Below are 22,964 nucleotides of genomic sequence, written 5' to 3'. Positions count from 1 at the left end.
GGCAATCTGTACTTGCTCACTAAATCGGTACTGCTGCTCTAAAAAGATTTGTAGTTGTTGTGTTGAACGACGTACGTAAATTTTCTAGCAAGGTAATCCTTCGCCTTCCTGGTTCTCAGTTTCCAAATGGGGTTTGCCAAATTGCCATGATGGTCGCCAACATCCAAAACGAATAGTCACTACAAGAAGAAAAAGTTTTATATTGTCTAATAAGAAGTAACATTATTATTATTATATTTATATAACAATGAAAAAATTAAAAATATAGTTATATATTTCATATAATCTATAATTTCTGTAATATTATTTCTTCAGAAATGAGATTTCACATATAAAATTTTATCAAGAAAAACAAATACAGTGGTAAATAGACTGTATATTATAATGGTAATATTATTAAATTGTTTTCGGTCAAAATTTAATACAAGTTACGTAAAAATTTTCCGAGCGCGCGGATTTGAAGCGAGCCGGGCGATTTGCAAAATTCGGCCGCTCGCAAAAGCACCGATTTTAAAAATAATTTTTATAATAATTTTTATTTTAAGATAATATAAATCTTTCTTTAGTAAATGACTATAAAATAATTTCCTAATTGTTATAAATAAAGGCACTACGATTTAAGAAAAAAGAAACAATTATTTCGGCTTCAGTTGGCTGTAGAAATTTTTTATTTTTTTATAAATCTTCGTTTCGTTATCAGCAACAATAATCTGTAAGTTAGAAACTCATAGGATGTACAGGGCCGCTTCAGCTCTAAATATTTATAACGAAATTTGCCCCCTTATTTTCAACCCAACATTTAGCTCGGCTTCAGTTGGTCGTAAAATTTTTTAATTTTTTTTATAAATCTTCGTTTCGTCTTCAGCAACAATAATCTGTAAGTTAAAAACTCATAGGATGTACAGGACCGTTTCAGCTCTAAATGTTTATAACGAAATTTGCCCCCTTATTTTCAAACCCATAAATTAGAGGTTTAAAAATGTTTTACGCATTTATTTACATCAGAATATGAAAATATAACTCTTTAGAAGGATATTGGATGTTTCACCAACTCTCTACAATTTTTTTTCAAAAAGTTATAGCCTTCGACATTTGACCTCTTGAGATAAACAATTTATAATATCTAAGCAACAAATTCGTTAATCCGGCCATACAATTTGTTTTTATGTTTGGAATTAAAAGATCTTCATTTTAAAGCTTTAAAAAATAAAAAAAAATATTTGTACAATAAATAACGCAATTGTAAAAAACGGCCGTTTTGGACCTTTCGCAGGCTGTTTTGCAATAACCAATAAACGAAATTAAACTTACCATAGCTCAAATTGTAGGTTTTTTAATTTACTATAACTTTCTATTAAAAAGTTTTTCTCTAGAGTCAATATCCTAAGCTGCAAACTTAAAATCTTTAAAAATTGCAAATTTAACAAATGAAAATCGCAATAACAAAAAAAGCTCACAATATTTTTGGTCACATTTTAGTAGAAGTTATTCCTGGCATCGTCCATTACAACACCTGATAGGTTTCAAAAATTCCTGAATTATATCACGTTTTTTCACCCACAGCCTGGGGTATTATTCAAGTTTTACCACAACATGAGTTATTTTTCGCTCAAAAAACCTAAAATAACATCAGCAGACATAATGACAGTAAACTATGAAATGAAATGAAAGCGGAGGTATTTGCCTATTCATAGTTTCAACTAGTAATCGAAAAGCCTTACAAAGACAAAGGGGTACTTATAAGAAGGAGTTATAGTACGACATAATTACTCAGACGTTGTTAATAATTATAAGGGGGAGATTTGAACATAAGTGTGTAGTCTAATCAATAAAAACTGTCTATACACTTCACTAGCTTATCAGCTGTATTAACATTTGGCTCTTTTATATTCGTAAATCAAGCATAATATATCTTTAAAGCAAATCAAACTTCTTCAAATAGATTTTACCAATAGACTTTTAACAATAATTTTAACATTGTAGTTATTAGCGATACTTACGAACACTTCGACGCATTGACGGCTTGTTTCCCTTGGTGCACTACTACTACTGCAAGGTGTATACCCAGAGGAAGCCGATGTAAGCCAAAAAAGTACAATTCTCGCTTGTAGCCTTTTTGTTATTTTTTTTTCTGCTAGATGTTGTAAACTATGAGATGTCGCAGATTGTGAAACAACAGACTAAAACCGAGTTAGAGGGGTCGTGTTTTTCCGAGGTGCTAAACCAACTGTATTGATAAAAAACATGGCTAGTTGTTAAAGTACCAACTTTTTTATTATCCAACATAAGCAATTGAATAAAAAAATAGAATGTAAGAAAATCTGAGACTATAGTTGAGTTTTAATATCTTCTTCTTCTTCTACGGCACTACAGCCCAAATTGAGCCTTGGCCTCCTTTATTTTTTTGCCTCCACCCTTGCCTGTCTGTGGTTGCTCTTCTCCATACACGGACTCCTAAAAGGGCTTGTGCGTCGCTGTTTACTGTGTCTTCCCAGCGCTTTCGTGGCTTCCCAACCGGTCTCTTTCCTTGCATTTTAGCATTCAGTGCTCGTTTTGGTAGCCTATCCTCTCCCATTCTTATCACATGTCCGGCCCATTGCAATCTTTGTAATCTAATGAAGTCTGACAGGGGCGTTTCCTTATAAAGTTGATAAAGCTCGTTGTTGTATCGACTTCTGAAGATTCCGTTTTCCCTCACAGGTCCTAGTATTCTCCTAAGTACTTTCCTTTCGAATGTGTCGAGTTTGTTTTTGGATGTTTCTTTCAGCACCCAGACTTCACTGCCATAGCATGTTATTGGTCGAATTAAGGTTTTATAGATTCTCATCTTTGTATTTCGGTGGACACTTTTTGACCGAAATATATGGGAGAGGGCAAAATAAGCTCTGTTTGCCTGCGTTATTCTCTTCCTTATTTCTCCATCTTCTGATCCGTCGGCATATATTTCTACTCCCAGGTATGTAAACTTTTCAACCGTTTCAATGTCATCTTCATGTATAATGTTTTCTGGGACTATATTTCTTCTCGTCTGAGTCATTATTTTTGTTTTTTCTGTGTTAATTTCCAGACCTAGCATTTGGGTTTTAATATCAGTATTCTATAAATGCTAGAATATTCCACAGAGTGTGGTGAACACAGTTTGATTGATACAGCAGGTATACAATGACAATTAACCTGTCTAGCAACAATATTATTACAGCGGTATTGTTAAATAATAAGGCTATAACATGTCAAAAAATCACTTAAATCGGACAACAGGTTTAGGAAATTCGAGACATCAAAAATGACCCATTTTTAAGGTGGTGCGTTAATTTCTTGTAGTAGCGTAGTTTTCATTAATTATATCAATTATTCAGTACATAATTGGTAGAGGATCATTGGAAGAAGACGGATTTCCTGGTTGAATAAAGTGAGAAAGTGGTATGAATGTGGCTCGTTTGATGTATTCAGAACTGCAGTGTCAAACGGCACCTAAAGAATAAGAAGTAAAAAGGTACAGCACAACCAGTTTCACTTTGTATTTGAGATTTGGATCCTAACTGGTGTTGACTTTGGATTTTCCACATTTTTTAAATTTTATTTACAGTCGGAAAAATTAAAATACCCATGAACGATCACATCAATCACTTATTTTGTATTTGCTGTCTTTTTCTATAAATAACAAACGTTTGTTATAGGAAAACTAGGCCCGTGAAGCACCTGCCTCGGGCCAGTATTTAAATGGGGCCCGGATAGATCACCAAACAAAACAAGTTTATTACAATAACAAAACAAATTTTCAAAATTCTTTCATTTTACGAACAGGCAATGATAAATGATAACCATAAGAGTTAAAATTAAGTGGATAGGCGCAAACTTTCGGCTTCAATGCTCTTTAAATGCATTCATTTTTTCGAATCCTCAAAAAAACTAATAATATTTAAAAAAAAAATTAGACGCAGAATGAAAGATTACATTATTACCGAGGGCCGAATGTCCCTTAGAATAAATAAAAAGTTTCTTTTGAATAAGATACATATTTAAAATTAAAAATCACACTCAATTTTCTCTTTTTTTTTCACCCCTGTAACTTATTAAAATAAACATCATCGAAGATTTCAGGGACTTTCGGCCCTCGGTAGTAACGTAATCTTTCATTCTGCGTTTAAATTTTTGAAAAATACTTATTAGTTTTCTCAGGCTTCGAAAAAAAAACGAATGCATTTAAATAGCATTGAAGCCGAAAGTTTGCGCGTATCCCCTTAAACAATGTTTAATTCCTTAAATATAAATTTTATTTATTGTTGTAACACTAAGTATGCCCCAAACACGGTGGGCGACATCTTTGTAACAGTCCCACGAATGGGCGTTAAATTTGTAGCATTTTAAAGGATTAGAAAGAAGAAGAGCTCGACACGTTAAATGCCAAATTAAACAAAATATAAAAATATACTTGGTGCTACTTAACTTTTTGACGTACCTCGGTAGCTCTAAGTCTTCAGAGACCTAGGGGTGTGGATTCTTAATAGGTGTTAAATAAAATGAAACTCAATTGCTCGGGGGGCGCCATAATAAAAAAGAAAATATCATATTATATGTTTACTTATAAAAAAAAATATAAAACTAAGAATGATCGTTACTTGAAATATCTGTACTTACCGTAGGCTACTTTCATGCGTGATTACTTTATAAGGATAGAGATTGGTAAAGAAAATCTGGTAATTAAACATAATTCTTACTTTATTGAAACAAATCAAAATTCAGCAAGGTTGTTATCAAAAAAAAGTAAAGTTTCATCAATTCGCGAGAAAACGTAAGAGTTCAACAATTAAAAATAGCGCAAGTACCTTAATGTGTTCTTTATCCGTGGGTGATCCATAGTCCATCCATACGGCAGTTACGGTATTAAACATTGTCCTGATGTCACGGCACATAACGACACTCATTTTTACAGACAAAGTACAGTTATTAATTTATTAGAGATGAAATTCCATTATATATGTATATTATATTATTATTATTGTTATTAATTAAACTTCATTGAAAGAAACGAAGAACTATTCGACAAAAGAAAACTAATGGATGTGTTTAATCCATCACTAGGAACACAAAATACGGTCGAGAATTTACATTCTCTACGACCACAGCAGCCACTTGAGCCTACTTCGACTCTGGAACAAAAACTCAAAGAAACTGTACTAAATACAAACAACTAATTTTCTCCATTGAACTATTTTCAACAATTTTCTCCGTCAGCAAGGCAAAGAGCCTGCTGACGGAAAGGCACCAGCTTCTTACTCTAGACCAGCGGTTCTCAACCTTTTTTACTCAGCGACGCACTAACGTACTCCTTACAGATTCGCGACACCCTTATATGTACAAATTTTTGCTAGTGGTAGGTAAGTACAGATGAATATATTAGGAAACAATTACGGATTGGTACTTTATTGATTGGTATAACGTGGTATATACCTAATAGTTAAAAAAATTGTTGAATGCATGATTGGTATATTATAATAAGTAAAAAAATATAAAATAAAAATATCATATTCGTAAATCTCGCGACACACCTGATAGGTTCTTCCGGCACACCAGTGTGTCGCGACACGGTGGTTGAGAACAGCTGCTCTAGACTACCAGAACTGATCTCTCTTCTCGACTACCTAGAACCCTTCTCCAATATACCTCGAACTCCTCTACAACCCAAAACTCATTCCATCTCTCCATTTTTCTTAGACTACCAGAGCTGATCTCTCTTCTCGACTACCTAGAACCCTTCTCCAATATACCTCGAACTCCTCTACAACCCAAAACTCATTCCATCTCTCCATTTTTCTATCCTACTCAACCATGTCCGGTTTTACCAATCAAAAAATTAGCCAATTTCCACTCGATTTCAAAACGAATAGAAAAGATTTAAGCAAACTTCTACGCCTTCAAAGGCAATAACTTATTCTCCCGCAAATAGGATTCAATCAACGAAATTCTGATGATCATATCTCAGCTCAAAATTCTTTGCAATACTGCACGTGTGGATTGCATAAACAACTCAGAACGACTTAATCTTTATAAGATAAACATAACAGCGACATCCTGGCATATTTCAGTCTCCAAAATCAATTAGCTCTTTGTCGAAGAGCTTCCATAAAGCATCACTGAGACACTCAAAGACAATCACGTCATATTCTGCATAAAGACAGACCGCTTTTCTCAGTATAGTAAACAACTCGAGGTACTTATCTACGCCGAATTCCTGAGAACATAAAATCAATCTAACATTGTGAGAAAACGAATCACGTAATACTCTGAAACACAACACATGATTAACGGACTGAGTATACCGGGTGGAGCAAAAATAATAATGACTTTCGGACCGTTACATTGTTAATAAAAATTTTATTTTCTTGTGCAACTATATTTCTATTAAATAATTAATACATTTAAAAAAGTTATTATTATTATTATTATTAAATTATATTTAGGGGTCCGAAAATTGTGTAGTGCCTCGGGCCTGACTTGAAGTAAAATAGAATCGCCTAGTAAAATAGCTGCACGGTACCAATATAAAATTTAGAAAATATGTAAACACCGAACGTCAACAACAGTGCGCATCCAATCTCAAATACAAAGTGAATTTGTTCGTGCTGTACGTTAGGTATTGACGTTTTAAAAGGAGTTGGAGAGAAATAGATATAGGGAGGGAGAATGATATGTTTATGGCCATTATAACATGATAGCTACAATATTATTATGGTTATCATTCCCTACGTGTTTATTTATTGTTCATAGACAATAACGATCTTAAAGTGTTTAAATGAACTGCTATGGAAATAGCATCTTCTTCTTATGGTGCCTATCCGTTCTGGGTGTTGGAGATCAGCATGGCTGTCTTAACTTTGCTTGCTGCTATTCGGAATAGTCCGGTTGTAGATGAAATAGACGGAAATAGCATAGATAATAATATTGCTTCAATCTGTTGTATCACTAATCTGCTGTACGTCGTTATATAGGTACATGTTTTATTTTTCTCCTATGTTTTTGTTGCTGCAAACACTTATTTTTGTTTATTTAGTTTATTAGCAGTTCTATTATTTGTTTATTACTTTTGTAATATGTATTTATTTTTATATTGTATTTCCTTTAATATTATAAAGGGGAATGAGAAAAATGTAAAAATATGTGTATGTATGATGGAAAAATACAGGAATAAAGAAACAAACACTCGTATGGTATTCGTTGATCTTGAGAAAGCGTATGGTGGGGTTCCTTGAGAGATTCTGTGGTGAGCATTCAATAATAAAGTAGTCCCCAGAAAATATGTAAAGATTGTGAGTGATATGTATGAGGTAGTAACCATTAGAATTAGGACAGGTGTGGGAGGGGCTGATAAATTTCATGTGAAAGTTGGATTGCACCAGGACTCGGTGCTTAGTCCTTATTTATTCTAATTAATATCGATTTACAATGACATTACTGAAAAAAAAAAATTAATGTAATTTCAATAATTATTACCCATTACATTCACGATTTCTTTTGTATTCTAGATTCTAGGTTGCCATTCAATAATACTCCTAGTCCATCTTCGTCTGTTTTTCCTTGGTATCATGAAATCCTGATATTTGTGCATTAGATAGCTTCGTGTCTCATTCTAAGCCTGTTTTACTATCTGTGTAGCAAGTCTGTGATATACAAATTTGTTCTTAAGGTATTAGTGACATATCTACTCGTTACTTAAGATATAATATATTGCCTGAGATATACAGGGTGTTAGTAAATAAGTATGACAAACTTTAATAAATATAATGGAATACATGAAAAAATAATGACAATTTGCTCGATAAACATATGTCCGCAAATGCTTCATTTATGAGATACGGGCTATTCAAATTTTTTATTTCAAACTGCCGGGGGACATGAAAGGAGCCTCCACGTAGATTGTGATCACTTGTGAATACAATCGGGCGTCCCCTGGAAACGAGTAATGTCGGCTAATCCTTTCAACACCGGTGCACCAACAACACAGATGCAATCAAAATCAAAACGGTCTTTATCAAGGCCATTTTTGATGACGACCTCAATTAATATTGAAGGACTATCAGCAGATAAAGAAGACCTATTGTCTAATATGTGCAGAGAACATGGTGTCGATGTTCTACTGGTTCAAGAAACCCATAGAGGTACTGCAAGCCGCAGACCAAGGATTCGGGGTATGAAGCTCATACTGGAGAGACCACACGACCAATATGGTAGCGCAGTCTTCGTCAGACCAGATATCGACGTAGCATCCACATCTCTAACAGATCAAAATGACATCGAGATCCTCACAGTGGAGATAAACTCCTGTACAGTAACGTCAATCTATAAACCACCAAACGCTGACTTTGCTTTTGAGGAACCGAATAACTTTCAATCACAGCAAATCAAATTCGTACTGGGTGACTTCAACTGTCACAGTGTCGCGTGGGGTTACAACGAAACAGATTCCAATGGCGAAGAACTAGAAAAATGGGCTGAAAGCATGAACCTAAAACTTATTCACGATCCAAAGCAGCCTGCGTCGTTCAACAGCGGAAGATGGCGCAGAGGTTACAACCCAGACAATATATTTGTCAGCGACAGAATTGGAGACCAGGTGACAAAAATCGTTGGAAGCGCCCTCCCAAAGACACAGCACAGACCAATAATTTGTCTTTCCAACGCGGCAATCAGATACGAAATTGTTCCTTTCAAGAGAAGGTTCAACTTTACTAAAGCAAAATGGGAAAAATTCTCTGAAACATTGGATCAAGAAGTTTCCCAGCTAGAACCTTGCCCTGATTCATACGATAAATTTGTAGAAATCGTAAAGCAAGTATCACGGAAATTTATCCCTAGAGGTTGTCGAACTGAGTACATAGCGGGGCTCAATGAAGAATCTAAACCCCTACTTAAAAGATACGAACAGCTATATGAAGAAGACCCTTTCTCGGAAGCGACAATACAGGCTGGGGAGGAAATGTTACATGCGATATCCGCCAACAGAACGGAAAGGTGGTGCAAGCTGGTCACGAGTCTGGACATGAAACAAAACAGCAGACGTGCCTGGAAGCTGATTCGGAATCTTGGCAACGATCCCGCTGCTCCGGCAGTCAACATGACAGAAGTCACACCCGATCAGATAGCCCATCATCTTCTAATGAACGGTAAGACGACATCAAGAAACAACAAGGTGAGAGCTCAACGGAATATCGACGAAGAAAGAGATGTTCTAGGTACCTCTTTTTGTCTAGAGGAGATGAGAGGCGCGATCCATCAAATGAAAGATAATAAAGCGGCTGGCCTGGACGACATACGAACAGAGCAAATAAAGAACTTTGGACTAAAAACCGTAGAGTGGCTCGTAAAAATGATGAATTGCTGCATCCGTACATTACAAATCCCCAAAATCTGGAGAAAAGCTAGAGTGGTAGCCCTCTTAAAACCAGGGAAGGATCCGGCGGATACAAAGAGTTTTAGACCTGTATCTCTCTTGTGCCACCTTTTCAAGGCCTTTGAAAGAATGATACTGAACCGGATCGCAGAATATGTGGAGACTAAAATTATTCCAGAACAAGCAGGATTCAGGCCCGGAAAGTGCTGCTGCAGTCAAATTCTTAATCTCACCCAACATATTGAAGATGGTTTTGAACGGAAGGAAATAACAGAAGTAGCGTTCATAGACCTAACTGCCGCCTATGATACAGTTAACCATCAACGGCTACTCGCAAAACTCTACGAAACTACAAAGGATTTCCGACTAACAAGGTTAGTGAAATGTCTCCTCCAGAATAGACGCTTCTACGTAACGCTTCAGTCCAAGAACAGTCGGTGGAGGGACCAAAAAAATGGGCTACCACAGGGAAGTGTCCTCGCGCCGATTCTATACAACATATACACCAACGACCAACCCATACACCAACAAACAAGGCAATTTATTTACGCTGATGATACAGCGGTGGCAGCTCAGGGAAGAACCTTCAATGAAGTCGAAGTGAAACTGACAGATGCCCTGGGAGACTTAGCTCTATACTATGATAAAAACCATCTGAAACCCAATCCCACAAAAACCCAGGTATGTGCTTTCCACCTGAGAAACAAGCATGCCCGAAGGTCGCTGGAGGTGGAATGGCGTGGTCAGATGCTGGAACACAACAAGACGCCAAAATACCTTGGCGTCCGTCTAGATAGAACTCTGTCTTACCGATACCACTGTCAAGATGTCAAGAAGAAAGTAAGTGCCAGAAATAATATCATCCGCAAGCTAACTAATACAAAATGGGGAGCACAACCACACACTCTCCGCACTTCTGCCTTGGCATTATGTTTTTCGGCCGCGGAGTTTGGAGCACCAGTATGGGCAAACTCTGCTCACGCAAAGAACGTCGACGTGGCTCTAAATGAAACGGTCCGTATAATATCGGGTTGCCTGAAACCGACACCTATCGAAGAGGTATACCCCATTGCTGGAATTGCTCCACCACCTATCAGGAGGAAGGTCACGTCAGAGGTAGAACGGAAAAAGCAGGAGACGGACCGAAGGCACCCCTTATATGACCACCAAACTCAGCCAAGCAGACTAAGATCTCGGAAAAGCTTCCTGAAAACATCAAGATCCATCCCCGAAGCGCCAGAGACGCGCCGAATACACCTATGGCAAGCGTCAGCTACCGCGACACATTTTCCTCCCTCGGAGGAAATGGCTGCTGGACACAATTTACCGTATCCGACTTGGAAAGCGCTAAACAGACTAAGAACCGGCGTTTCACGTTGTGCTAGTAACCTGAAAAAATGGGGATACCAGGAGGACGATACCTGCGACTGTGGCGCGGTTCAGACCAGCCGGCATCTACTATCATGCACAGAGATGAGAGAGACCTGCACAGAACAAGACTTAATTATAGCAAATGACAGGGCCATCTATGTGGCCAACCATTGGAAATACAGAATTTAAAGTTGTTGGTGTTCCGGACACGGAAAGTAAGTAAGTATTTCAAACTGCCAATTTATTTATTGCTTTAAGACAGATTGAGGTATGAAAATGAAATTTGGTGAGTTTTAAGAGGTAATTATTGCGCATTTTTTAACATATAATTAATAATTTTGTATTCATCATTGACGCGCCTACGGGTAATGGTCTGAATTATTTTAAAGAAGAAATAGAACGCCACTGAGATATTTCAAATTAAAAATCATTTTTAAATTTCACATTTAATTTACAATAAAAAATCTTTTTTGCGTTTTTTTTTTCATATGTTGCACCGTTTTTGTGTAAAGAAATAAAACATCTTGGCGCGTATTTTTCACTTCTTAATAATTTATCAATAACTATTTAATATAATAACATTAAACTGGAACAAGAACAGAAAATATTACTAATAAGAATTTAGCTAGGTGCAAAGCTACAACGAATGTTCAAAATAATCTCTTTTAGAGGTAACAGAAGAATTTTATATTCATCATTGGCGCGCGTACGAGTAATGATCTGAATTTTTTTAAGAAAAAAATAGTACGCCACTGAGATATCTCAAATTAAAAATCATTTTTGGATTCCTCGTTCAATTTACGACAAAAAATCTTTCCTGCCATTTTTTCATATGAGGCACCGTTTATATGCAAAAAAATAAAATATCTTAACGTTTACAAAATATTTGATATAAGTCTATGCTTATGAAAACTGCAATACGGCGCCTCACATGAAAAAATTGCAATAAAGATTACTTATCGTAAATTGAACGAGCAAATTAAAAATGATTTTTAATTTGACATATCTCAGTGGCGTACTATTTTTTTCTTTAAAAAAATCAGACCATTACCCGTACTCGCGCCAATGATGACTATAAAATTATTCTGTCACCTCTAAAAAAGGGCATTTTGAACATTTGTTGTAGCTCTGCACTTAGTTAAAATCTTATTAGTAATATTTTGTTATTGTTCTAGTTTAGTTATTATATTAAATAGTTCTTCATAACGTATTAAGAAATGTTTTATTTTTTTACATAAAAACGGTGCACCATATGAAAAGAAGACCAGAAAGGTTTTTTATCATAAATTAAATGTAAAATAAAAAAATAATTTTTAATTTGAAATATCTCAGTGGCGTACAATTTTTTTCTTTAAAAGAGTTCAGACGATTACCCGTAGGCGCGCCAATGATAAATACACAATTCTTAATTGTGTCAAAAAATGCGCAATGACTACCTCTTAAAACCCACTAAATTTCTTAGAGCAATAAATAAATTGACAGTTTGAAATAAAAATTTCAACGCCCCGCATCTCGGAAACGAAGCATTTGCGGACATATGTTTATTAAACAAACTGTTATTATTCTTTCATGTAGAATTACCTCTTAAAGTTTGTCATACTTATTTACTGACACCCTGTATATTGCTTAAGATTTGGAAGTTAAAACATCATCGAAGAATATACTTAGAAAATAATGTTTATTTTTACCAAAAAAAAATTGAAAACTCCTACCTACAAATGAAATTTTTTTAAAAACATTAAAAATCTCGTTCCTCTTTATATTTTTTCGCCTTTGTAGTATTTGTCTTCTTTTTTAACGTACTATATATAACCACGTCTCATTTACAGCAATAAGTTTAGAACCACACGTCAAATCCCTCCATTTAACTTTAGCCTACCAATTCCCAAATTCTCAATACTCAAATCTGAAGGCTCTAGTAGACCAACTAGATCCAGGAGCGTCAGAAAATTGGGAACTTAGACTGTATTCCAGAGATCCTAGGATTAATAGTAAACAAATTAATAAGGTAGGATACATTTTTTAGACTCTTGACACATACCGCGTGTTTACTTTTAAATTAGATATAGGAGTACACCCAATACATGCAACACTGCTTTCCCGCTTCCTTACCCGAGTCGCGCGGATTTATTCAGTCATTCGTCGATTCCACAGTGGCAATTGACAATGCAACTCATTCTCATAGGCAATGTTGCCGATTTTAGCGCTTCCTTTACTCGCTTATCTCTAATCGAAAATTAAACTTATGCTAGATACATATATATGCTCGAAAAGGTTTCTATAGTTAGTATAATTATTTAAACATAGAGTTAAGGCTGATTCTCACTATCATGCAAGGCAAGTGCTCGGCATGGGCAAGACATCGGCTCGGCAAGAGACATTTTACATAAAATCTTATGAACTTCACGGGATGAAATTCACACTATGCGTGCCAGGCACCGGCAAGCGACGGGCTTTGCATGCGACGTTCTTTTCGAAACAATCTTTGCCTAGCATGTGCCGTGAAGGTCACAACAGTGTGAATACCTTACCGACAAGCAATCTGCAATCTTGTAATTATAAGTAATAAGTATAAGTAATAATTACCTGGTTGTTTAAAATCAGTTTTATAAAGACGATAGAGAAAAGAAGTACAGTAGAGTCTCGGTCATCCGCCGTTCCGTTTTATCCGCCGCACCATTTAAGCAAAAAAATATTTTCAAATTTATATAACTTTGAAAATATTAAAGAATGAGTAAAAATTTTTTAAGGTGAGATAAAATACGCCGAGCACAAAGAAGCCAGTGCTGCCGATATTATGATGCTACAAGATGGCGAGTATTGGCAGCAACAAAACGAGATACATCGGCAAGGCAGATAAAAATCGCTAGTTTTTTTCGTTCATCCTAAATCATTCTATCTACAATGTCCAATGACAGTTAAAATTAAACTGATTCCCTTCTTTATCTTCTTCTTGTGGCACTTCTATCGGAGACTGGAAATCATCAAGGCCTAAACTTGTGTTTCATTTAACGCTCCCTATTATCCGCCATTTTTGCTTATCCGCCCTTCCGTCGGCCCGTTTATGGCGGATAACCGAGACTACTGTACAGTGGAACCTCGATTATCCGTCTCTCCATTAACCGTCACCTCTGTTAACCGTCAGGGTACATACAGACGTTGTATTGACTACACAAGCAAAAATTTTAATGTAAAAAAAATAAAAAAAAAAAAGTTAATTTGATTTGTGATGAGGACACAAACGGCTATCCATTGCTGACAGATAAAGAAATCGTTGAAATGGCAACAAAAGCGGACCAAACAGATTCAGAAGCTGACACAGACTTGAAATTTAACTGTAGATAATGTTGATGAACCTATTGTAACTGACAAAGATTTGCGTAAATAATCTAGAGAAGTTGCATCGCACATGCAATCATTCATCGAGTGGTATTCTCAACAAGAAGAAGCCAATGAAGTAGATTGCATGATCTTATGCCGATTAAGAAATTCAGCCGTCGCAAAATGTGAAGCAACAGTAAAACAAACAAACATTTCAGAATATTTTAAATTGATTTAATTGTACGAACACAAATCCTTCTTATATTGTCAAACAAAACATACAAATGAAATTTGAGAGTTGTACTATGAATTTTTAATTTTTTTTAATGTTCTGTTAACCGTCTTTTCGATTATCCGTCATACCCTTGGTCCGGTGCCCTGACGGATAATCGAGGTTCTACTGTATTTTGTTTTTGAAGAGGTCCCTCAATATGCGCCAATTTTTCTTCTTCTTTTAACATCATAACTCTGGATGGGTCTTTGCCTGTCTGGCTATGTCCTTCCATTCGGATTTCTCTTGTGTATTTTTTCTCCTTTGTCTTATGTTCATGGTTTTCATGTCGTCTTCCACGTCATCCATCCCTCTCGTTCTGGCCCTTTCTTTTTTTTTCGCCTTCCTATCGGCTTCCATTGAAATATTTTCTTTGTTGTTTTTTTATCGTCTTGTCTCTACATATTATGTCCCAGCCATGATAGTCTTTGACTTTTCACATATTGTACAATATCGTAACCTTCATTCAATTCATTAACCTCGTTGTTTCTACTGATTCTCCATGTGCCGTCTTGCTCTTGCACCGGGCCATATACTTTTCTCAGTATTTTTCTCCGAATGTACTGAGTTGGGCTTCATCCCTTTTCGTCATTGCTCAGGTTTCACAACCATACGGGTCTAATCAATGTTCCGTAGATAGTCATTTTGGTTCTTTTGTCTAATAATTTCGATGTCATGAATCTTTTAATAGCATAGTATGTACGATTCCCCTCTGGAATTACGTGCATTAATTTCTATCCTTACGGAATTCTTCTGATTTCTGTACCCAGATATGTGAAGGCGTCCACACTTTCAAGAGTATACTTGTGATAATTTTCATTGTCAGGTGTTCTTTTGACGATCATGTAATTCGTTTTTGCTTCGTTTATGTAAAGCTCCCTTTTTCATGCTTCAGGATCAATGTTTTTGAACGCTTCAGTTAGTCGTGTTAAAGTGTAAAACTACATCGTCTGCATATGCAGTAATTTGTACTGTCTTGGTGTTTCATTGGTTTTTCTGATGAGTGAGTCAAGAACAAGGTTGAATGTTGTGGTTCAATATGCAGCCATAAGTTGTTAAATTTATCTACTGTCATTCGGTCATATTTAAAAAATTTTGTCTGATCGTCTAAAAGTTCGGAGTGTAAGGTTGCAAATTATCATTCTTTTGTGCGTTTCTTTATAGGTCTGGATCAAGCGCATGAAAAAAAGTTGCTTAAGAGGGAACAGTAGCGATCAACAGGTAGCAAAAACGCGTTCCGAGATTGCGGCTGTAATTTTGAATATTTTTTCGAGATATTTGGCACACGTATTCGTAATATAATAAAGAATGGCGGTACAGAGCTAAATTTGAAAAATATATTATTATGTGGAAATTACTCTGCAATTAAATACAATATTAAAAAACGAGCCTGTACCGCCATTAAGAAGAACAAAAAGTACACTTTCTTCAAATAAATTTTTTTATTTCATTAGTAGTTCCAAAATGACACAAAATCTAGGCAACGGATAAAAAAGTTTATTTGAAGAAAGTGTATTTTTTGTTCTTCTTAATGGCGGTACAGGCTCGTTTTTTTAATATTGTATTTAATTACAGAGTAATTTCCACATACTAATATATTTTTCAAATTGGGCTCTGTACCGCCATTCTTTATTATATTACGAATACGTGTGCCAAATATCTCGAAAAAATATTCAAAATTACAGCTGCAATCTTTGAACGCGTTTTTGCTACCTGTTGATCGCTACTGTTTGCTCTTAATAGCAAGCTGAAAATTTTTTAATAGCTTACGGGTGTCTAGTCGGGTAAACTTTGATGTATGGGAACACTGGAACAGGGGAAGTTTTAATTGCGGAACAGGTTAAAAATTTGGAACGTCAGACTACGAAAACGTCCCATGTAATTTGTCGGACAGAACTTCCAATTAATTTGTTACCCTTTCATTAAAGTGTCCTGCAAAAATCAGACTGCTATTTATCACCAACTGGGCATTTTAATGAGTGGAACACGTAGAACATGTCAAATGACAGGAATTATGACAGGTGACAAATAGCAGTCAGATTTTTGCATGAGAGTTTAATGAAAGGGTAACAAATCAATTAGAAGTTCTGTCCGACAAAATACATGGGACGTTTTCGTGGTCTGACGTTCCAAATTTTTAACCTATTCCACAATTAAAACTTCCCCTGTTCCAGTGTTTCCATATATCAAAGTTTGTCCGACTAGACACCCTTAAGATATTAACAAATTTTCAGCTTTTAACAACGTATTTTTCTATTTCTGCAATATTTGTTTCCATTTTCTGTTTCTTCGTCTAATAGAGCAATTTTTATTAACGTTCAATTTCAACATTGTTCACTACACAAAGCAACCAACCCGCGGCAAGCCTTTCGCAGTGTGAATTGGCTCCGAAAACCTTGCCCGTGCCTTGCCGTGGCCGGTCCGGTTCCTTGCACGTCTAATGAGAATCAGGCTTTAATATTACTACACCGAACTTTCGACATCCTCTCTGATGTCTTCTTCAGGGCTTCCTCGATCTCAGACTTCTAAATCCCCAGGCCCAGATCTCTGCACTAGCTCACATTTGTTATAGTTTTTTTTCTTCAATTTTCTTTAATTATTATTATTGTAAAAAAACATTATTACTAATGATAATGACCATACATTTTCATTGAAGAATGTATTTTATTAAAAATAATTAATAAAAAAATGAGTAAAGATCCAAGGTCCTTACTCTACATGTTTTGTCATACTTTTCAAAACAATTCTATCGAGACATAACAATGTGATTTAGTAATAATATCCACACCAAGTATTCAAACGACAAATATTTTTGATAATATATATGATGAAGTTGTAAGTAAAAACAGTTTTTATTTTTGTTTCTTTATTTGTTTTGATAATAACACAGACCGACAAAATTTGACCAATATTCAGACCCGAAGATCAGAATATACTTTTCAGAAGGTTTTGTATTCGCTGAATTCAAATTGCCTAATTGACTCTGGTTTCTGAGACATCCTAACCTAAAATTGAAAAAGATTGCGGTTTTGGCCATTTTTGATATAAACATATACCTAATAATATCTAGAATGCGTGCTGCAACCTAAAAGTGTTCCCCCAGTGCGATAGAGAAAAGTGTTTGTATTTAGGGTAGGCAGACACATCTTTCTAATCGGCGGGGTTTGTCCAATGATGTGGGGTTTATCGGCCGCGTGACTTTTCCACTGCTGCAGATTTGATAAAACCTACCGATTTGAAAGAGATGCCTAACCTAACTACAAGCACTTTTCTCTGTCGCACTGGGGGAACAATTTTAGATTGTAGATAGGTATTATATGTCTGTGGTTTTTAAGGTTATGTAGCATCGTAATATAATTTCTCTCCCAGAAACTTCTACAAATTTCGCGTCCTAATCCAGAAGCAGGATTTAATCCGCATTCGAAAGAAATACTTTAATGTTATGCGTATTATTTTAGGATAGAAAAAATTTACGGATCTACATAACCTCAAAAACGGTCAAAAACAGCTATTTTTGCACTTTTAGATTAGGATACATATCTCAAAATCCAGAGCCAATTCGGCAATTTCGAGCTCACATTCGTATTCAGCGTAAAAAATCTCCATTTACGTCTTCTGTTGATGTTTCTTTCTTGCATACCCAAATAAGTCATATCATTCGCATCAGTACATTTAAATTAGGTTGTAGGTTGTAATAGCAGCGTCTGATGTGTAAATGCTGAACAATAGCGGCGATAGAACCGACCCTTGGGGTAAGCCGTTCTGTAAACTTTTGAATGTAGATACTGGTTTTTAGGGCAGTCAATGAGGGTATGTGGCTCCGAATTCCATCCTACTATATCGATTTACGCGATATTTTTACAGTAAGTAGGGAATAGCCCAATAAACAAAGTCTACCCTATGCCGATGTGTGCTTTTGTCTTGGGGGCGGTTCCCACCCCTTCTCGGGGGTGGAAAATGTTTTGCTTAAATAACTACGGAAGTTGCTAGAGAACCTAATACTAAGCAAAATCTGTTCTATCATTTTTTTTCGAGAACTCAATACTTTTTGAGTTATTCCTGGTTGAAAATTGGCCATTTTCATTGAAACATAAGCCAAGCCGCACACCAAAGAAACATGAAACGAAAAACATGAAACATGAAACGAGAAACATGTTTCATGAAACTAAAACACTGCTAAAAAAATCTCAAAGTCCGCCTATCAATGAAACGAGTGTGATTCATGCTCATGACACATTTTTATTTTCGGAGAGTCTCATAAATAGCCGGACGTATATTTGTTTAGCAGTGGTTTATTTCCATGAAACGTAATTTACGTTTCATGTTTCTTTGATGTGCGGTCGGGCTAACACCTTTTCAAACGGTTTTTTGCGAATACCTTAAAAACTATGCATCTAAGTAAAAAAACTATATAAAATATTTTTGTAGCTTATAAAATAGCAAAGAGATTCTTTCCTTTATGAATCTTCTAGTTATAACACAAAAAGAGATACATGGTAAGTGAAAAAAACTTGTTTTCTTGGTGCATGCTCAAATCAGTGTATTTAACTTGAAATAACAGAGAAACGGTCGATTTAAGGTGTATAATGCTACCAATAACTTTTGTTGTGCTTGAAAAGACCTATAAATTAAGCAATATTAAATGTCGATTACATTCAAACTATGCGAGATAAACTGTAAAAAATTTGATGACTAACGTATTTTAAGAAAAAAAAATGAGAAGTATGTTTAACCCCTCATCCACAAGATTTAAATGCATCGTTTTCCTTCTACAATACATTTTACTATAGTGATCTTTTTATGTTCAAAAAGTTGGGCGGGTTTAAAATGAATGGTTTTTGAAAAAAAATAAGATCAAATTATTGAACGCATTTTTAAATTTTCTTAAAAATCTTTTTATTTCTCCATGTAACTCGAAAATGATAAGAGATGCCAAAAAAAGATGCCATACAAAAATGTAGGTTTCTTCTAGATAAACATTAATTTTATTTTTCATAACAGTATCTCTTATCATTTTCAAGTTACATGGAGAAAAAGGAAGATTTTTAAGAAAATTAAATATGCGCTCTATAATTTGATCTTATTTTTTTTTCAAAAACCATTCATTTTAAACCCGCTCAACTTTTTGAACATAAAAATAACACTGTAGTAAAATGTATATTTTAGAAGGAAAACGATGCATTTAAATTCTTGTGGATAACGGGTTAAATATACTTCTCAATTTTTTTCTTAAAATTCTTTAGTCATCATTTTTTTGCAGCATATCTCGCTTAGTTTGAATGTAATCGACATTTAATATTGCATATTTGAAAAAACTTTTCAAGCACAATAAAATGTATTGGTACTGTTAGCATTATACACCTAAAATCGACCGTTTCTCTATTATTTCAAGTTGAATATACTGATTTAGCATGCACCAAAAAAACAAACTCTTTTTACCTACCATATCTCTTTTTGTGTTATAACTAGAAGATTGAAGAAGGAACAAATCTCTTTTATTTTTTATGAGCTACAAAAATGTTTTATATAATTTTTTTAGTTAGATGCATTGTTTTTAAGGTATTCGCAAAAAACCGTTTGAAAAGGTGTCAATTTCAATGAAAATGGCCAATTTTCAACCACGAATAACTTAAAAAGTATTGAGTTTTCGAAAAAAAAATATAGAACAGTTTTTGCTTAGAATTAGGTTCTCTAGCAACTTCCGTAGTTGTTTAACCAAAAAATTTTCCATCCCCGAGAAGGGGTGGGAACCGCCTCCAAGACAAAAGCACACATCGGCATAGGGTAGACTTTGAATAAGGAGATATTTTCAAGCTATTCCTAAAATTTCATTAAAATCCATGCAGTAGGATAGAATTCGGAGGTAATAACCTGTTCTTGCTCTCATTGACTGCCCTATCTCCCGTTAACGCTAATTTGGAATAATATGTCACATTTTAGTTGATTTACTTGCTTACTAAAATATTTATTATTATATATGTATTACTTATAAATTACTACTTAAACTACCTGATATGTTCCATGGTATATCAAGATACATATGGTATAAAATTATAATAAACTTTCTTATTTTCTTGATAACAAGAATAATTGTTAATTAACGTAAACAAACGACCGTGACAGTGAAATTCAAACAGATAAGATTACATTAAAACCAATAAAAAAATCCTTCCGTATAAAATATTGTCTGTGTACATATTTTCATTTATATACAAATATTTACAAATAAAACAGAACAATATCAAAAGATATTCATCCATTTGGCCTTTTATCGCAGTTCAGACTTGAACAACAATAGTCTTTGTGAAGTTCTTTATTTAAGGTAAGAAATAGAATAAAACAAAATACACTAATGATTATATTTTGTTAAGGGTGTAGGCGCAAAATCTTGGTCAAATGCTATTTAAATGCATTCATTTTTTTTTCGAATCTTGAGAAAACTAGCAAGTATTTTTGAAAAATTTAAACGCAGAATGAAAGATTACATTATTACTGAGGGCCTGAAGTCCCTAAAAATTTCTATGTTTATTTTAATAAGTTACAGGGGTGAAAAGAAACAGAAAATTTAGTGTGATTTCTAATTTCAAATATTTCATTCAAAAGAAACTTTTAAGTCTAAGGGACTTTCGGCCCTCGGTAATAACAATTTTTAAACACCAATTTAAGACAAATTATCCACATCTCGTAAACCTCCTTATCGTTATAAATGTAAGTAGCAGTAAACAGATTAAAATATTTTACCAATGTGCGGTTACTATCATCAAAAATATTGGTGGGATCATACCAACCAATTGTCATTGTATTGTTTATAACACCTGTTTTCGTTACGTATAAGTTGACTTCACCAATTAATTTCTTATGTACCGATCGTTTTTTTTAGGTAGTTCATGCTTATACTCCCATAGAATCTGATGAGCTAGATTTGCGAATTGGAGATTACGTTTATGTAAGTTCTGAAGCTGTTGCTAGTTCTCCAGACGGTTGGGTTGAGGGCACTTCGTGGTTGACGGGCCAATCGGGCCTTCTTCCTGAATCCTACACGGAAAGAACTGCCGAATCCGACGCTTGGACGCTTCATAAAAAGGTAATGTTATAAAGTTAATTATAATAGTCTCCCTTTTTATACTGCTAACGCAGCTTTGGGGTTATAGCAGGGTAGTTTGCTATATCTAGGGCCTACGGTATACAAGAAAGGTAACAGGGCCAGTGCTACGCTTCAAAGGTTATAAAGTTAACAGATGTTTAAAAAGAAATGGGTAATTACATGAAAACACTTGAAATTATGCCTTAAGGAGGGGGTATGGTTTGAAATATTTAAATTTTTTTATTATTTGAAATAAAAGTGCATACTTTCAAGAATACTCTCTGAAAATTTCAAAATAATCGGAGTAAAATTACCAGAGATACAGGATGTTGAATATCCCTACCTTCGACTCGCTTTGCCGCGGCTTCGCGCCAGCACGCTTGAGCGTAGTGAGAAACGTTAAACAACTGTTCGCCTTCTCTTTTGTAGATTACTCCTCAATTTAAAAAAAATATTCCAATGTTCATCACTTTACGATTTGGCAGACAAATAAGAAGATGAAGATGCAGTTGTCAAAACTTTAAACGCATTTTTCTCAAAACTGCTTTTTCAAATGCGGTGGACATTGTAACTGAAAAACTACTCTGCCGATCTACCTGATATTTTGCACAGATTTTCTTTAGACATGGCGTGAGGTAACAACGTCGAGATATTTTTTGTTTTGTGCTTATTTTTTGTTCAACAATATTAAATATGTTGGTTTTCACAAAATTTTTATCAAAAATTTCGTATTTTTGACTTTTGAGTGATACCAAAAATTCAAAAATCATTAAAAATAAAAAAACTCGACGTTGTTACCTCGTGAAACTCATAAGCTAATAAAATCTTTTTGAATTTTTTGTTTCGTATAATCCAGTGATGAGTTCTGATGTCCACCGCAAAATCCATTTTTTTTTGAGCTGCCTCCAAAATTTGTCGCCAATGGCTTATTTTTCAATATTTTGGATTGAATTTTTTCTTAAATATTCTTTGAATTGTACTTAATGTGTTTATTTAATTTAAAAATAAAATAATTCTACCATAGTTTCGAAAAAAATTCACAAAAATGTGGTTGATATGTTGATTTCAAACCATCCCCCTCCTTAAGCACTTTATACTGTCACCCTTTGCAGCAATTGTTGCCTGGCACCTTCTTGGCATACTTTCTATAGATTTCTGGTAATTTTGTTGAATTGTTTCACTCCTGTGCCATGCTTCTATTACGGTCTCGATTAATCGACGCTAATTTCATTAAATATTTGTTTCTTTTTAGTTTCCAAAGATTTTCTATTTGATTCAAATCTGGTGAATTGCTAGGCCACTCGAGCACCTTTATCTAGTTTTCAGCGAGGAATTTTGTAACAGTTTTTGCCTTGTGACAAGTGGCCTAGTCATGCATAAACGTTTATTCGGGAACCACTCCTGGACTCGGAGAAGCATTTATCTTTGCAGTACCCTAAAGTACTGATCATCTCGCATTGTTTCTTCGATAATGTAAAGTCGACCAGTTCCTTGACTGCTTATGATGAACCACACCATGACACTCAGGG

At 34.9% G+C, this 22,964-nt stretch overlaps 1 protein-coding gene across 2 annotated transcripts in view; it reads left to right on the top strand.

Annotated features, from left to right (window-relative positions):
* The window catches only part of LOC114330314 (protein UBASH3A homolog), a 45,994-nt gene that overhangs the window by 7,074 nt on the left and 15,956 nt on the right, over positions 1 to 22,964 (top strand). The window contains exons 4-6 of one of the 2 annotated variants that reach the window (XM_050654420.1): positions 1,984 to 2,079; positions 12,589 to 12,767; positions 21,232 to 21,435. In XM_050654420.1, the coding sequence (XP_050510377.1) occupies positions 1,984 to 2,079; positions 12,589 to 12,767; positions 21,232 to 21,435 (479 nt within the window). The remainder of the gene's footprint in view (positions 1 to 1,983; positions 2,080 to 12,588; positions 12,768 to 21,231; positions 21,436 to 22,964) is intronic. The other variant, XM_050654421.1, reaches the window with a different exon arrangement.

This window comes from Diabrotica virgifera, chromosome 6 (assembly GCF_917563875.1).
Source record: "Diabrotica virgifera virgifera chromosome 6, PGI_DIABVI_V3a".
Classification (NCBI taxonomy): Eukaryota; Metazoa; Arthropoda; class Insecta; order Coleoptera; family Chrysomelidae; genus Diabrotica; species Diabrotica virgifera.
The sequence above is the reverse complement of the archived record's forward strand: the minus strand, read 5'-3'. Positions and strand labels throughout refer to the sequence as shown.